The 14688-nt window shown below is 49.5% G+C and overlaps 1 protein-coding gene across 6 annotated transcripts in view; it reads left to right on the top strand.

Annotated features, from left to right (window-relative positions):
• Positions 1 to 14688, top strand: part of arhgap24 (Rho GTPase activating protein 24) — a 47708-nt gene that overhangs the window by 24526 nt on the left and 8494 nt on the right. For 2 of the 6 annotated variants that reach the window (XM_076043822.1, XM_076043827.1), the window contains one exon: positions 12885 to 13007. In XM_076043822.1, coding sequence (XP_075899937.1) covers positions 12885 to 13007 — 123 coding nt within the window. Of the gene's footprint in view, positions 1 to 1545; positions 1737 to 3197; positions 3421 to 6681; positions 7009 to 11118; positions 11301 to 12884; positions 13008 to 14688 lie in introns of those variants that run through there. The other 4 variants (XM_076043823.1, XM_076043824.1, XM_076043821.1 and 1 more) reach the window with 4 other exon arrangements.

Below are 14688 nucleotides of genomic sequence, written 5' to 3'. Positions count from 1 at the left end.
AAATCGCAAACGCAGTTCTTGGCATGAAAATGTTTGCCGCGGGTTACTTCTGCGCAGCAGGCCGTGACTGATGCCTTTCGATACGTCATCACTAGTGATCACTAGTTACAGTCCGGCTCCCCCCCCCCCCCCCCCCAGTGCAGCGTCGTACTGCGGGCTCGACGTGATGGCTCAAACTGCAGTTTGAATCACCCCGTTTTTCATAAAGCCATGATGGATCGGCCTCTGAGCGGCGGCGGTGGGAAGGTTGAGGATGAGTGTACAGAAGAGATGATTTAGGTAATAACAGCCTATACACTTGCTCCCGGAGGTGAGAGAAAAAAAAATCTTTATTTAAACTGTGAAGGTCGGCGAAAAAGCCTCAAAACGCTCCTTCAGTCAGCTCAGGTGACGAGAAGCAGGAGGCGCAGGAATCCAACCGGGGAGGCGCGCGCCGCCTGTATGGAACAGACGCCGTTTGATAAATCCAACAGGCTCCGTTACTGGAATTCCAGACCCCCTTTTTTTTTCCTCCCCTTCTTCTCCGTCACGAACGGTGCGGGTCCCACGACACGGGGGGGGGGGGGGTCGAGGGCTAAAGAGAGGAGCAGGAGGGACGGGACAGGAAGCTGTGAGGGTTACATAACAGGCCCTTAGTGAGGAGGCCGACATTTGACGTGTCACATAACAGTCCCCCACCCCTCACCTCCCAGCCTTTACGCTACCACATGTGTCTCTCAGCAGGGGGAAAGTTTCCCTCTGCTGTCGGAGCTTCCCGGGGCTCCTGTACTCCAATGTTTGTCTCCTGGGGACACTTGACCTGAAGGTTCAGTCCGGCGGTATGTAAACTGATTTCTGTCTGGATAAATATTTGGACGTCTCCGCTCTGGTCTCCCCCAACCACCCCTCTTCTTCCGCTTCAACCAATGACAGGTAGCCGCGTCCGTCTCCGTCGTACTCCGGGTCAAAACCCGGCACTAACCAGGTCGATCGGGCGTCGGCTGCGTCCGGTGACGCGCGGATGCCCGTTACGCGAGGACGAGAACCATGTTAAAGGCCTTCATCTGAGAGAGCCACTGGTAGCAGCAGCGGCAGCGGCGGCAGCAGCAGCGGCAGCAGCGGCAGCCTCATGGACTCGGCACGGCTGTATTTATAGAGCGCCGCCACGGATGAGTCATTTGGCCCCGTGCCCGCTCTTCCTTCGCCAGATTTACGGGTCCCCACTCCACGGAGGGCTCCTTGATTTATGACCAACCCCTCCTACCCCCCGCCCCCCTCTTTCTCCCCCCCCACCCCACCCCGCCCAATCCTAACCCCCTCCATCCCCCCCAACCGCTTCAGAGAGCCACAGAAAAACCATCTCCCCCCTCATTCGGCCGCTCCTGGTCAGCTTCTTGCGTGCGCTTCCTTGTGCCGCTTCAGCATCTCTGGCGGCAGAGGGGAGAGTTGCTGCCGCTGATGGGCGTGTCGCGGCGGCCGGCCGTTGACTTGGCAAAATTAGGTTTTAGGAGCAAAGGGGGGGAAAAAAAGGGTTACATGAAGTGGAGGAGAGTGGGGAGTTCGGGGAAGCAGGGGTAGAGCAGGGAGGACGCGGCACGTTTTGTGCAGGAGATAAATCTGCACGTGGCACGGACGAAGAGCAGATGAGGAGGTGGCACGGGGGGGCCGGCGGCGGCGGTCAGCGGGGACAGCAGCTCCGGCCGAGGAGGCGGCCCGACTTCTTCTGCGCCCCATGGATCTCAACTCCAACGCCCCAGGTCTGTCTCTTATACACAGCGGCGGGCGGCGGACACGTTTGCATCTGTTCTGCCGGCGATATAATTAGAGACGTGGTTCCACTTACAGCTGAAGGGGGTGTGCGGGGGAGGGGAGGGGCGGGGGAGGGGGCAGAGGGTTTCTCAGATAGCTTCACTTGGAACCCAAGACATAAAGCCACGGGCCGACGACCTGCTGCAGCGTCTCCGTTCCCACTGGTGAACTTTGCTCCGCATGTGCTGTCCGGGGGCCGGTTCTCACGCCAACGTCTCCCCCCCGCAGGAGCACTTTATGGTCGCCAGCGCTCCCGATGTTCTTCCGGCCGTGGCGCTTCGCCGCCTCTTTTGCAGTCAGCCAGAGAAAGTGTTCAGGAATTCCAGTCTGGAGCTTAAATGCATGAGTTCTCTTTATCTTAAAGATTTATCAAGGAATTGAGTGAGTTGAATGAAATTAACTTAAGGTGCTGAAGTTAGTTCATTTAGTTGAGTTGATAGCCCTACGGCCATCACCTTCTAACGGGTTCCAAATGATGTCGCTGGTTATTGTATTTCTGTGCACCTGGTGTACACGTACATAGACAACATACAGTCCGTTACAGAAGTTTGTTTCGGTTTTGCATCAAATGTTGCATCATCCGGCCAGTGTGTGAACAGTGACCCTGTTGTTATGACTGCTGGAATTAACCGGCAAGTCACTTGTATGACGTTACGAGGAACATTCAAACGGCATATGCAACTTTAACACAGCTCCGGTTGAGGTTGCACTTTTTTTTTCTTTCTTTTTTTTTACGCACCTCCAAGTTTTGCCCCGAGGAAAAAGAAAACCGAACTGAGCATTGAAAGCATTCTCACCACCGGGTCAAATTTCACTTTGCCTGGCTGCCGGCAGCAGATAGCAGGAAACACTCTCCTGTTCACGGCTTCCATCCTGCCTGTAAATCCATCTCGTTTTAAGCTGGCGCAGTGACAGGGGAGAAATACACCAGAGGATTCAAAGGCAGGTGGAAACTTTGCTTTCTAAAAAAAGAAAAAAATGATGCAGCAAAAGAGCTGAAGAGGTCCTTCATATGAAGTATGCAGGTAGCTGTATTACTGATCATCTATATCATGTGTACAATATATCAATTAGTGATCCTCTATGGCAAAGTGATCAACTTGTCACTTGCTTTTATTCACTTGTGACTGTTTCATCATAACTTTATGTTCAGAACAAAACAATCGTATAATCTTTCTATTATTCAACAATATTAGAGAAATTAGTTTTTCCTCCTGAGTTGCTGCAGTCGGCATTGTTGATGAAACACAGGGATATATACATGCTGGACCAGACAAAACATCAGCATCCCGGTGATTAGGGATGGGAGCGGACCCTCACATTAACCCGGCTCAGGAAAGAAACAAGGTGTGGACTTGACAAACTAGCTGTTTCTCTGCTCACTAATGCTTTCTAATATCACCTTTCAGCTGCGGCCACGGCTCCGGGGCAGAGGCACACCTGCACTCAGCCACAGCCAGAATTGGTAGGCAGAGTCAGCCTGGCCTTTCAGGAAAAAGCCCTTTGAACTCTTTTATGGTGAAACCACCGCGGGCTGAGCCGCTCGGCTTCCCTCCATGAGAACCGAGGCGATGAGCATGTCAGAACCGGAGAGATCAACGGCACGGCAGCGTGATTTAAGAGAGCAAGCAGGTGAAAACGTTGACAGCTGGTCCGTGGGTAGGTTGGGGAGGGGTAGAAAAAAAAATGATTCCCGTGGTTTTCATTCACTTTAAGTACTTTCATTATGGAATGAATTCACGGCGGCGCATTAATCCCTGTTTTCATTTGTTAAATTGCTTGAGGTGAATTAAACGCCTGTCAGGATTGAACACTAATTCCACAAAAAGGTAAAGAAGATAAATCTGACGGCACAAGTGAACTTAAGCTACACATTTAGACTATGCTGGACGAAAAAAGCCCCGAACAGCCTCAGACCCTTCGCGTCAGCACATCCCCTGCACACTCCAGGCAGACCATAGACAGAAAAGTAAAGAGCAGCATTTATCTGTGGCATCCACAGCTGTTGACAAATGGTTCCCTTGCCCGTGACCGGGTCTCCTCGTACATCGAGAAACAGAAGCAAAGATGAAGTTAACTCGCATGGGAGAGTTGATATTACGGGTAGGATTCCTTGAAAAACCAAACTATTTCTGTTCAGTTTCTTTCTGTGCATTCTATTGACATTTTGTTATTGATTCAGAGCAACAGGATCAGGAATTTGTTTGATTTGGTAATGATGAACTAAATCAACTCACTAATTACCCAAAGGGAAACTCCTCCTTTGAGGCACAGGGCCGAGTGCACTGCCTTGGGGAACGCCAACGTCTCTCGAGACGTGAGTGCAAACCCAAACTTTCAGTGGTCATATTTTTTCCACGTTCACAGGCAAACAACTGGACCCACCAGCGTTGGGAACACGCACACACGTTCATTGTTGTCTGTGGCAGCGGCGCTTCCTGCGCCGCTGCCCCACATCCTCGTTGTTTTCTCTGACAAAGCTGGCCCCGGAGCGTAGCCGGCACCGACAGAGCCGCAGTGCAGCAGGAGCGCAGGCGAGCGCGGCCAAAGAAAAAAAAAAGTTACAGTGATCCGACCGGCCGGATAAAGAAATGCTGACGGTGACGCCGGCTTATTGTGTGGCTGAAATCTTGCTGATGCTCCGTCGCTTCTTTAGATTCTAAAATGGTGCGCGGCTGCACGTGGAGCTCTCTGATTGTTGTACTTGCTTTAAACAGGAGGTTTAAAACAAGTAGCCTCCTACTATCCAGTAGAACTTCAAACACTATTGATTGTCTGTGTTTTTTGTGGTGACACCGCAGTCCATCTGTATCTGATCTCCCGTAAGATATTCAAGCGTTTGAGTGACAACAACTGCCGGTCTGCACAAAAACTCAACACGCCCATGATTTTAACGCGGCATTAATCCCACCTGTCATTCACTGTGGCTCTATGTGATCCTAGAGGCTAACACTTGAGGTTTTTTGGTATTTCAACAAACCTCAGAGTCTCGCTATGCACGGCTGGATGGAATCCAAAAACGCCGGGAATTCGTCTCAGATTAATCTAATTTTATTTGCCAGTCAACACCAGATTAAATACGGCGGGCGGAATGTTTGCGGCCTCATAGCTAGCATTGATTGTTTATATTTAGAGGACTGCTGTCCAAGGATGAGGCTGCAGGACCTGTGCGTAAAAAAAACAAATAGTGATGATTCCTTAAACATCACTTTTCCTTCAGCATTTTGAATAACACACTTTTGAAATGCAACCAAAGGATTTGAACGTGAGCCACGTTTAAGTGAAGCTGACTCCGCTTGCATAATAGTGTATTTTCAGCAGCTCTTGGCAAGGCTGGCCCAGCAGGCGGACCAAGCTCTTTATTTAGTTGGCATAAAATCAGAACAGGAACACTTGGCTATCTGACAGGCTGGTGCCCTCCGTGAACGGAATGACCCCCTCTCATCCCCGACCGTCCTCTCCACAACTCATTAAAACTCTGCCTGAACAAACAGACGGCCGTCCCTGGCTAATGGATTTCACCCTTTTCTACGACGGACACACAGAGGAAAATGTGTCAGAAGCTCACTCTTCAACTGTTCAAGAGTGACGACGCTGCAGAATTCAGGGCCTGAGGAGGGGAAAAATATTGGCTTTCAAGCACCAATGAGGGAAAAGATTCAAGAGTTTGTTTGGCCATTGTCCTCGATTTCTTCCTCCATATGCTGCCATTACCATGTTTCCCATGGGCGTCTGTGTCTGGACACTGGAGCCAAGGAACCTTTGTCCCCTTTGACCTCCCCTGCCTATTCACGCCGCTGCTCATTGGCGTCAGACGGTAATGGATAGCCGCAGTGACTCTGTGGAGTCTGTGTTCTCCAAGCGACATCGTCTTTGGGGACTCAGGTGGAGGCCGGCACGGTGGAGTCTCCTGCCTCCTGGTGAGTGACGGGCCGGGACCACCATCACACCAGGCCCGGGGCACCCCGCTGGGGGTTAGGTGAAAGAGGAACCTAAGTGCAAATACATGTGAAGGCGCAGCCGTAATGATTGAAGCTATAATGCAGCGAGCGCAAGATGTGTCATGCGAGTTAGGATCACCCAACAACAACAAAGGTATTCAAAAATTACCCCAGAGATTGAAAGTCCCGTGTTTTACTGCTGGTACTTTGTATGATTAACGACCTACATAAGACAGGATTTCAGCTTCCTGCTAAAACGGACACTTGATTTTGCTTTTTCCTTTTAATGGAAGGGAATTTAAAAAGGTGCTCATAAAACAGTCTTGTATGGAGGAAAAACTCCCCAGGGGCTGTTTTGAGTTACCAGGTAGCGGTGCCCTCTGTGACTTCGCAAAGAGCTGACTGCCAGTGCATTAGTGCATTCATTTCTACAACGTGGAGCAAGAAACAGTCAAGGACATATCAACACACGTAAATATTTTAAAACACTGATGAATTGGATGTCATATGGGACCTTTAAAAATTGTCCACACGTGTTTTTATGGACGTTTGACTTGCAAGCTTGAAAAAGGTCAATTATACCGAAATGTCGCTCCGCTCTGAAACTTTTGCACCAAATCAATGAAGGCATCTTGAGCAGAGCAACAAAAACTGAAGGTTCCACTGCCACATCCATCTTTTTTTTTCCGCCCCTCCTTCGTCCGCTGAAAAGTCAATACCCAATGACTTCGCTGGAAACGGCCTTTGGCAAGTAAATTAAAGAATCACCGCGGTGCGAATGGGGACGTCCACTGTTTGCTCACGGGGGTCATGGCCTGTGACAAGCCTGCGGCCCTTTTACAAGCCCGAGCCTTCACACACAGAGAGAGAGAGAGAGAGAGGGAGAGAGAGAGAGAGAGAGAGAGAGAGAGAGAGAGAGAGATCTGCCCCATTGTTCCCATTACAGTGCTCAGGAGAGGTATGCGTGCGTGTCCGTGTGTGTGTGCACGAGTTTCTCCCCATCCCCCTCTTCAAACCTCACCTCCCTCCCCTCCTTCCCTTTCTCTTTCACACCCTCTCAGCTGTGCTCACTCACTCATTCCGAGCCGGGCCGAAAAAGCTGGCAGAGCTGCTCCCCGCTCAGGAACTCCCGTCCTCAAGTTAACCCACGCGGCCGGCCGGCCGGCCAACACTTTGCGAGCGACCGGCGGGGGCCGCGGAGGAGTCATGGAGATGGTTCACCAGGCCATTTATAGCCTGCCGCAGTACGGATTTTCTGATTTGCTTTCTTCGCATCAAGGTAACAAACAGAAGCGACTGCTTCCTCTTTTTTTCAGCGTGTCCTCTGCAAAGAGGTTTATCCTAAAGTCTTGAAAGACAGAAATAGTGTGTTGGGGAATTCGATCCTCTGGCAGTGATGTCTCAACTTTTGATTCTTCAGCGGCGAAAATCCTTTTTTTTTTTCCTTTCTTCCGCCCGTTTCGACTTGTTATACCCTCGACACGTTTTCATTCAAACGAAGAATGGTAGCTTTGCGACGTCGCCAGGCTTCGCTTTCAAGTCACTTCCTGATCTGTCGTAGGCATTTATGATGTGTGGACTTCTGAGAAGACTATCATTAGAGGCAATATTAAATCTCTGCCTGCCACTGCTTGCATGCCAGCAAGCAGCCTCTTGCAGACAAGACAGCGCAGCCGCTGATGTGTTCATTATACTTCCCTCCGACCACGTACACAAACGCGTACACACATACAGGCCGGGAGAACTCTGACACGTCTTTGTCATTTAAAGCCAAACAATGCAGTTCCAGTGCCGGTATTGTTTTTTTCATATTTGTACAGCAGCAGCTGCTTCCTCCGCTTGGCAATAACAAATAGCACAGTTAAAAGTCTGGAAAACTTTTTTAAAGCAAGACTCTCAGAGAATGTTTCCAACTGGCAGACTGAATTATTTTACGCTTATTAAAGTGTGTGCTCTGCTCTTAATGACAATGTCTGCCAGTGCCAATGAGGACGTGTGCCTGCCCGCAATTTTCATGATTGCGGTTGCAGCAGAATGAAAGATTTCAAAGGTTTGGTTGTGTTGTAGTTTTCTTTTTTTTTTTCCCTTTCTCATGAACTTTTTGGCTAAGTGCTGGGAGTTTGTGCTCTCTAAGCTCAGCGTGTCGATTTCCGAGCGAGGCACTCACTCTGGAGGAGGGAGGCAGGGCCGGCCGTCTGGGACGGATGCAGGTCAGAGGGAAGTGTGTCAGAGCGGCAGGTATGCGCCAGCGCTTGGAGCACAGTGGGAGTCTTTCTTGTCTCCCACCTGTTTGGAGCCATTAGCTCAGGACTGGTGGGCAGCTGGGGGTTTGGCTACTTATTAGAGCAGGTGGCCAAGCTTGGAATGAGCAGTTGTTTGACGTCTGCACTGGGCTAACATAGTAATTATGACACACACACACACACACACACACACACTGTAGCTGATTATTAATTATACCATGGCCATTTGAGGACGAATAATTACTCAAATCTGCGTTACGCTTGATCAGGTCCGATCGCATCCCGCGTGGAAAAAACTTGCAAATTCGCAAACCTCCGCGGTAACTGCCGGGCGGAATTACAGCCAAGGATCAAAGGGGTGCCAAGAGTAAATGAGAGATCCTGAAGCGCGCCTCCTTGGGTGCGAGCCTTTATATCTCAAAGTCTCACAGTCTGTGTGGCTCCGCAAAGCCGCCGATTGTTCGCCCGGCGAGTTTGAAAAACTTTTGCAGCGCTTTCCCAGCGCGTGGTGAATGGCTGATTGTGACAGCTGTCACGGTTGTCTCTTTAGGTTCTGGGCTGCTTAAACGGAGGCTTACAGTGTAACAAAAAAAAAAGGCTTAGAATGGGCTGGGGATCTTTCATTGAAAAAAAAAAAAAAAGATCTGATGATTAAAATGATGCTGGTCAGACTGAAGCCTGCAGTGTGAGAACTGACTGGAGAAACACAACTCTTTTGTGTGCTGGTGGCTAAACTTTCCGTACAATGACAGCTGATTTTGGCCATTTAAAGGGGGATGCAGCTCTAGCTTCTTCAGAGCACCTGAAGGCGGTTTGTAATCTGCGCTCCCGTCCCCTAATTGGCCAGCATTGCACCTCGTGATAAGGAGACAATGCTGAGTAATCTGGCGCCTGACGTGCGTTGTTTGATCAGGGCAGAGTCTAGCCATTCTGCGCGCCAAGGAGGGTTTTTTTTTTTAATGCCTCTCCATTATAACATTCCTTCTCAAAGAGACTCGCGGGGAAACCAAAACGTGCCAGTGCAAAAAAAAAAAAAAATCCTCCTGAGCGCTTTATTCACCAGCCGGTGACGTAATCCGCGCAGCTGCCAAATTGAAAAGCTGTTATTCATGGCCGTCTTAGTCACAAAAACCAAGACAATACGCTCAGCTGAAAGCCCACCGGCACAGAATAAACAGTGCGGAACTTCAAAACCCGCACGATGGCAGGAGGTGACGTGCCGCCACCTGGACTGCTATCATGTCCGTTAGCGAGTAGATCTCGACCCCTGTTAACTTCCTGCACCTGCCTGGAGTTCCGATGCAAATGTTCTGTAAAATCCAGTGTTCATGACTCTCTCGGAAGTCTGGTTTTAGTTGTTGTTTTTTTTTAACTGCATAAACATCAGCTGACGTCATGGAACCGTTTGTCCCTCTTTGCAAACACTCGCAATTCCGGCGGGGGGAAGCGGCCGGAGCATCAACAGGAAACCGGCGATGCGTCTTGACGGCCGCGGCGCGCCACACAATCCTGTCGCACGCTTGTTTGGCTTCTTCGTGACTGCTGCTTCCTGAAGGAAATGCCGTCTGTCCCGGAAACGCGTCGCAGCACCCCCCCACCCCCACCCCCCCCTCGCAATGCGAACAAAAGTGCTTGGCGGGGGCGGCCATAAATACTTAGCATGACAACGACGGAGGCAGCTTGCCAAAAATTTATGCTGGAGCCGGGGTGGGGAGGGGGTTCATTTGCATTACTGTGGCACCCATCATACCGCAGCTGCAATATTTGCACAGTGTTAATGTTGTTGCGGTGAAGTGATATCTTGAAACGGCGCTCACATATGTAAGCTAAATATACTTGCCTCAAGCTTTATCTAGGTCTAGGTCTGTGTGCTGCACAACTCCCTTCCTGATATCAGTGCTTTTAAAATATGTTTACAGTGGTTTAGTGTGTTGTGTATATTGGGTAGATAAGAAAAAAAAACATTCCCACACACACACACACGCACACACACACACACACACACACACACACACACACCCTAAAAAACTGACCACAAAAATAGTTTGCACCTGCTGTGACGTAACCGGAGATGTCAGTCATAGCTAGACTGAAGCTAACCCTCCGCTTCTTTATTTTGTATGTCCTGGCTTCACACAGGTTTTTTTCCCCCCATGTGGTCAAATGTCACCCATGCAGACAGTTTCACATGATTTTAAGGTGTGTGTGTGTGTGGAGGGGGTGGGGGTGTTTGACTTTAAAGTGTGAGGTAGCTTCATGACGTCACACCCAGAAGTTAATGTTAGGTCACATGAAGAAAGTCAACAGAAGCAGCGTCTGTACTGTCTATCAATTACCACTCTTAGCTTTCATTATTCACATTTTAACCCACTTCAATGTTAAACTCCTGGGGTTTTTTTTTCAGCTTTTCAAATCACACAAAAATACCAAGCACTACATCGTCTTTTTTTTTTTTTTTTTTTATTAAAAAAAACTTACTTCATTTGTCCAGTGGGTGTTCAGTGCTTCTGACACTACTGAAGGCATGCACGTAGCTGGTTTGTGTATGTGGTTGCTACTGTGCTACGCCACATCGGGGGGGGATTTTCTTCCTCCAAGGTGGGGCGTGACAGAGAAAGTTTGAGAACCACTGCCCTAATCCCATGCAAATCTATGGGGTCAAAAGTCCACTTTGTCCTGGAGACATGGGGCCACTTGCAGGTTCATCGGGATCCCTCAAGACACAACCACGTCAAATTCGGGGCTTCTCGCCCATGAGGAACCCTGAAACCCTAACCCAAATTCCAGCAGTAACCCTAAGTAGTCACCCAGCGTGACAGATACAGTTTGAGAACCACTGGTTTAGATAGTCTTTCCATGTTGGCCCCGGAGATAAACTTGCCCAGACTTGGGTGCTGAGATCGTGGGTATCGTGCAGGATAAGCGGCGTAAAGGAAATGGACAAGAAGTGCGGTGGGAAATTGCGACCTCTAGTGGTGAAGCCGCCTTGTGTTTGGTCCCTTTTAATTAACTTCTTGAAGCTCTCCAGACGGTGTGTTTGTGCAGCACTCACTGTGCGGCGGGTGTCTTTTGTTTGAGCTCGGGGGCTGATTGGTTCGGACTCCTGGAAAAGCTGCGCACGGCCCCGTTTGCCCAGCACACCGTCTCCCTCTGGACGCGTGCACACGCCCGCGATCCTCCCCGCTCTGTCCTCCTCCACCTCCTCCCTCCCTGCGTTAAATCACCGGGTTCCTGTTAGTAGAGCGGCTCTCTGTTTGTAATCCAAACGCAACGCGGCATCTGGGACGATCCCTCTCGCGGCGGCGGAGCGCAACTCGCATGAGCCAATGTAAGTGCGCGCCACGTACCGACTGTTCTGTCTTTTCATGAAACCAATTAATTCATCGCGCTTTATTCAACCAGCTGTTAGGGCTGTAGCCCTTTTTGGAGGGGGTGAGTTTCAGCTGTTTGCTTTAGTCCAGGACGGAAACGGATGCCAAATGTGTTTATAGCTCTTTGCATATCAAAAATGGGGAATAGATATTCGTGTCTCAAGGACAGGGCGCGATGGGCAGGAGAGAGAATCAATCCCGTCTCTGCTCCATCTGAGGAGTAATTAATGGGAGCTTTAAGGGTAAATCAATAGCAGCAAATCACCGAGGAGTCTGGTGCTTAAAGCGCTGCATTCTCAAGAGTTGAGGGTTCGGCTTTAGAACGGAAAGGTTTGCATTGTGCTGGCTGCAAATCTATCTATCTATCCATCCATCCATCCATCCATCCATCTAATAAGTATTGCTACAGACTTGTGAGACATGTTGCTTGTTTAGTTTCTTTCTTTCCTCTGTGTGTGTCCAGGGCGCCTATGGCAAACAAATATTATATCATGCCGCTAAGAGCAAATAGTGGCATCTGTTCCCGCCTGATCTACTCTAGACTGACTGACTGGAAGCATCGGCCTCTCTCTCACTCTCTCACACACACACACACACACACACGCACACACACACACACACACACACACAGTTGTGAGGATGTTGGCCAAACACTGTTTAGCGAGAACCAACGAAGAACTTCAGAAGCTACACTGGACCTCTTCCTTTTTAAGATTATAGTTGTCATGGCCCTAATGTGGAAATTTACTGCAGGTTGGTTACTGACCAACTGGATGAGTGATGTGATGACAAACTGAAAACATTCTTCCTCAAATCAAAACGTTAATATGGAATAAAATAAAAATGTGTCCCTCATCTATAATTAATAGCCATTCAAAACTTTTCTCCATCCTTTCCAGTGCGTTTCAAAGTTAAACCCTCGAATGATCTGATCTGATCATGTGAGTCAGAAGCCATCGGGAACTTTATGAACCTGACACTGAGGCTGCATGGCCTTCTGTCGGCGTTGCAGTCTATAAATACTTTCTGCATGCAACACGCAGACCTCACCCTGCGATGCGATCAATGCAGCCTGGTCCCCGGTGATGGTCCAAAGTCATAAATGATTCATAACCTTGTATGATGCACTGTTTGTTTGTTAATAGCTAAAGGCTTTGTTTGATTCTGGTGAAGCAGGAAAAAAAAAGCTTTTCAGTTGTCAACATTAATCGACAAGTGTTTGTAGAATTCATCATCAAATCAAATGGGGAGATAGAAACATTTTTTTTTTCTGATGATGATATTTGGCTGCATAGATTTGCAAGAAGTTCCTCAGGGTTCATTTTTAATCTGTATTTATGCATTGCTGACATCACAACTAGTGTGTAAAACCAGCCAATCAATCATCAGGGTGGGAGCACGGTGGGATTTCCTCCCTTTCGTCTGTACTTTTACATCTGTCTTTAACCAACGATAGAGGAATGACAAACTATTCCCCCAATGTATCTCACTGTAGTGTTGGATTTTCACCACCAGTGTGTTATTCTCTTGTGTTTGAACAGGGGGCGACAGAGAGCGCATGACAGCCAACCATGAGACCTACCTGCTCATGGCCAGCACCCAGAATGACATGGAGGATTGGGTGAAGACCATCCGCAGAGTCATCTGGGCTCCCTTTGGTGGAGGTCAGTGCAAAACACACACACACACACACACACACACACACACACACACACACACACACACACACTAACCTTGTTGTTAAGCTGATTGGAGGTTGACGTCCCGTCGAGGCAAACAGTGAGCAGGCAGAGCTGGAGGTCGGGAGCAGGACGTCGGGCAGAAGGGAGCTGGAGAGTCTCTCATGGCCCAGAACAGGTTGGCAGTGGAGGAGTGAGTGTGGAGCTGGTGAAGCTCTGCTGGGGACGACTGCAGGAGGTGGAGCCACAGGTGTGACTGATTGACTGACTAAGTGGAGGAGTGAGGGCAGGTGTGGCCTCAGTGGAGGAAGGCAGAGCAGCGGGAAGGTGCTGAAGAAGGCAGGCCGAGACGCCGAGGCAACCAATCACATGCTTCGGTACGCTGGAACAGCAACACCTGATTGGCTGTGATTGCAGCCCAGTGTAAAAGTCAGAGTTTTAAAACAGATTTTCCTGGTTTTCTTCTGTTTTTTTTTTTACCATCCTACACCACATCATCTAAAAATGCAATAAATTAAAAAGCTGGTTGGTTTGAAAGTGACTTCAATTCAACATTAGGTTAAAAACCAATCAGATTCTGGCCATTCACTTTACACAAATTGAGATTTTCCAGGTTCCTGAATGATCCTGCATCTTTGACATGTGCCAAAAGCTGTGACCAGCAGTTTAAAGCTAATGCATATTGAAAAGTTTGGCTGTTAGTATATTCATGTGCGCAGGGCCGTTCGTCTATTTCCGATGCCACCATGTGATCAGCACATGGATCGATGCCCTGATTCTCCAAACCTGTCTCTCCACTCTGGCCCACCGGCTCTCTTCAAGCATGCCGCCAGTCACCGTTTCTCATGAAGTCGCTCCTCGGGATCAGCGCTCGTCGGTCGCTCATTACCGGCCGTCCCGCTGCGCCGCCGCCGCCGCCAGTTACTGACTTTGCTGGCAGCGGCCGGCCTACATGGCGCAGGAACACTGGGGACACAAGTGCTGCGTTTGTTACCGGACTGGCAGGCGGGGAGTTTTTTTTTTTTTTTACCCTGTACTGACACAGTGAATAGATGGGGCTGCGCCGGCCCCTCTGTTTTCACAAGAGCCGGGGGTTTGATGTCTATTGCAGCTGACTGCTCTTCAAAAGGACGAGCCATTTGTCAAAGATGCCACAAGAAAGGTTCGCTCCCATTCTCATTCACACACACACACACACACACACACACACACACACACACACACACACATATTTTTCACATTTTTGCAGCAGCAGCAGCAGCACAGACTGGCCCAGACCCTGATTGGCCGGTCAGTGGCCCCCAAAGTGTGATTAGAAATTCTGTTTGGAGAGTGACAGGCGGGGAGGGAGCTGTGTCTGCGTCTGAGCCACAGAGGAGCCCGGACCCCCGGTGCCCTCTCCCTCCACTTCCTCCCCGTTGGCTTTGCCGGCGTGTTGTGCAAAAAGGCTCGGCGTGATGTTGAATTAGTCAGTTAGACGCCGCCAACAAACAGTGTAGCTCGACAGAGAGGAGGAGTGGAGAGGAGAGGAGAGGAGAGGAGAGGTGGGAGCAGAGCGCTGAGAGATGTGCAGCTGTGGCCTCTCCATCTGGATCTTTGGAGATTTGTTTCATGGTAATTAAGTTTGGTCTACTTGTTTGCGTCCGAGTTTTGAACGAATGTGCCT

Source organism: Nelusetta ayraudi, unplaced genomic scaffold, assembly GCF_046127955.1.
Source record: "Nelusetta ayraudi isolate G7.1 ecotype Tasmania unplaced genomic scaffold, CSIRO-AGI_Nayr_v1 ptg000076l, whole genome shotgun sequence".
Classification (NCBI taxonomy): domain Eukaryota; kingdom Metazoa; phylum Chordata; class Actinopteri; order Tetraodontiformes; family Monacanthidae; genus Nelusetta; species Nelusetta ayraudi.
This window is presented reverse-complemented; position numbering and strand designations above follow the sequence as displayed.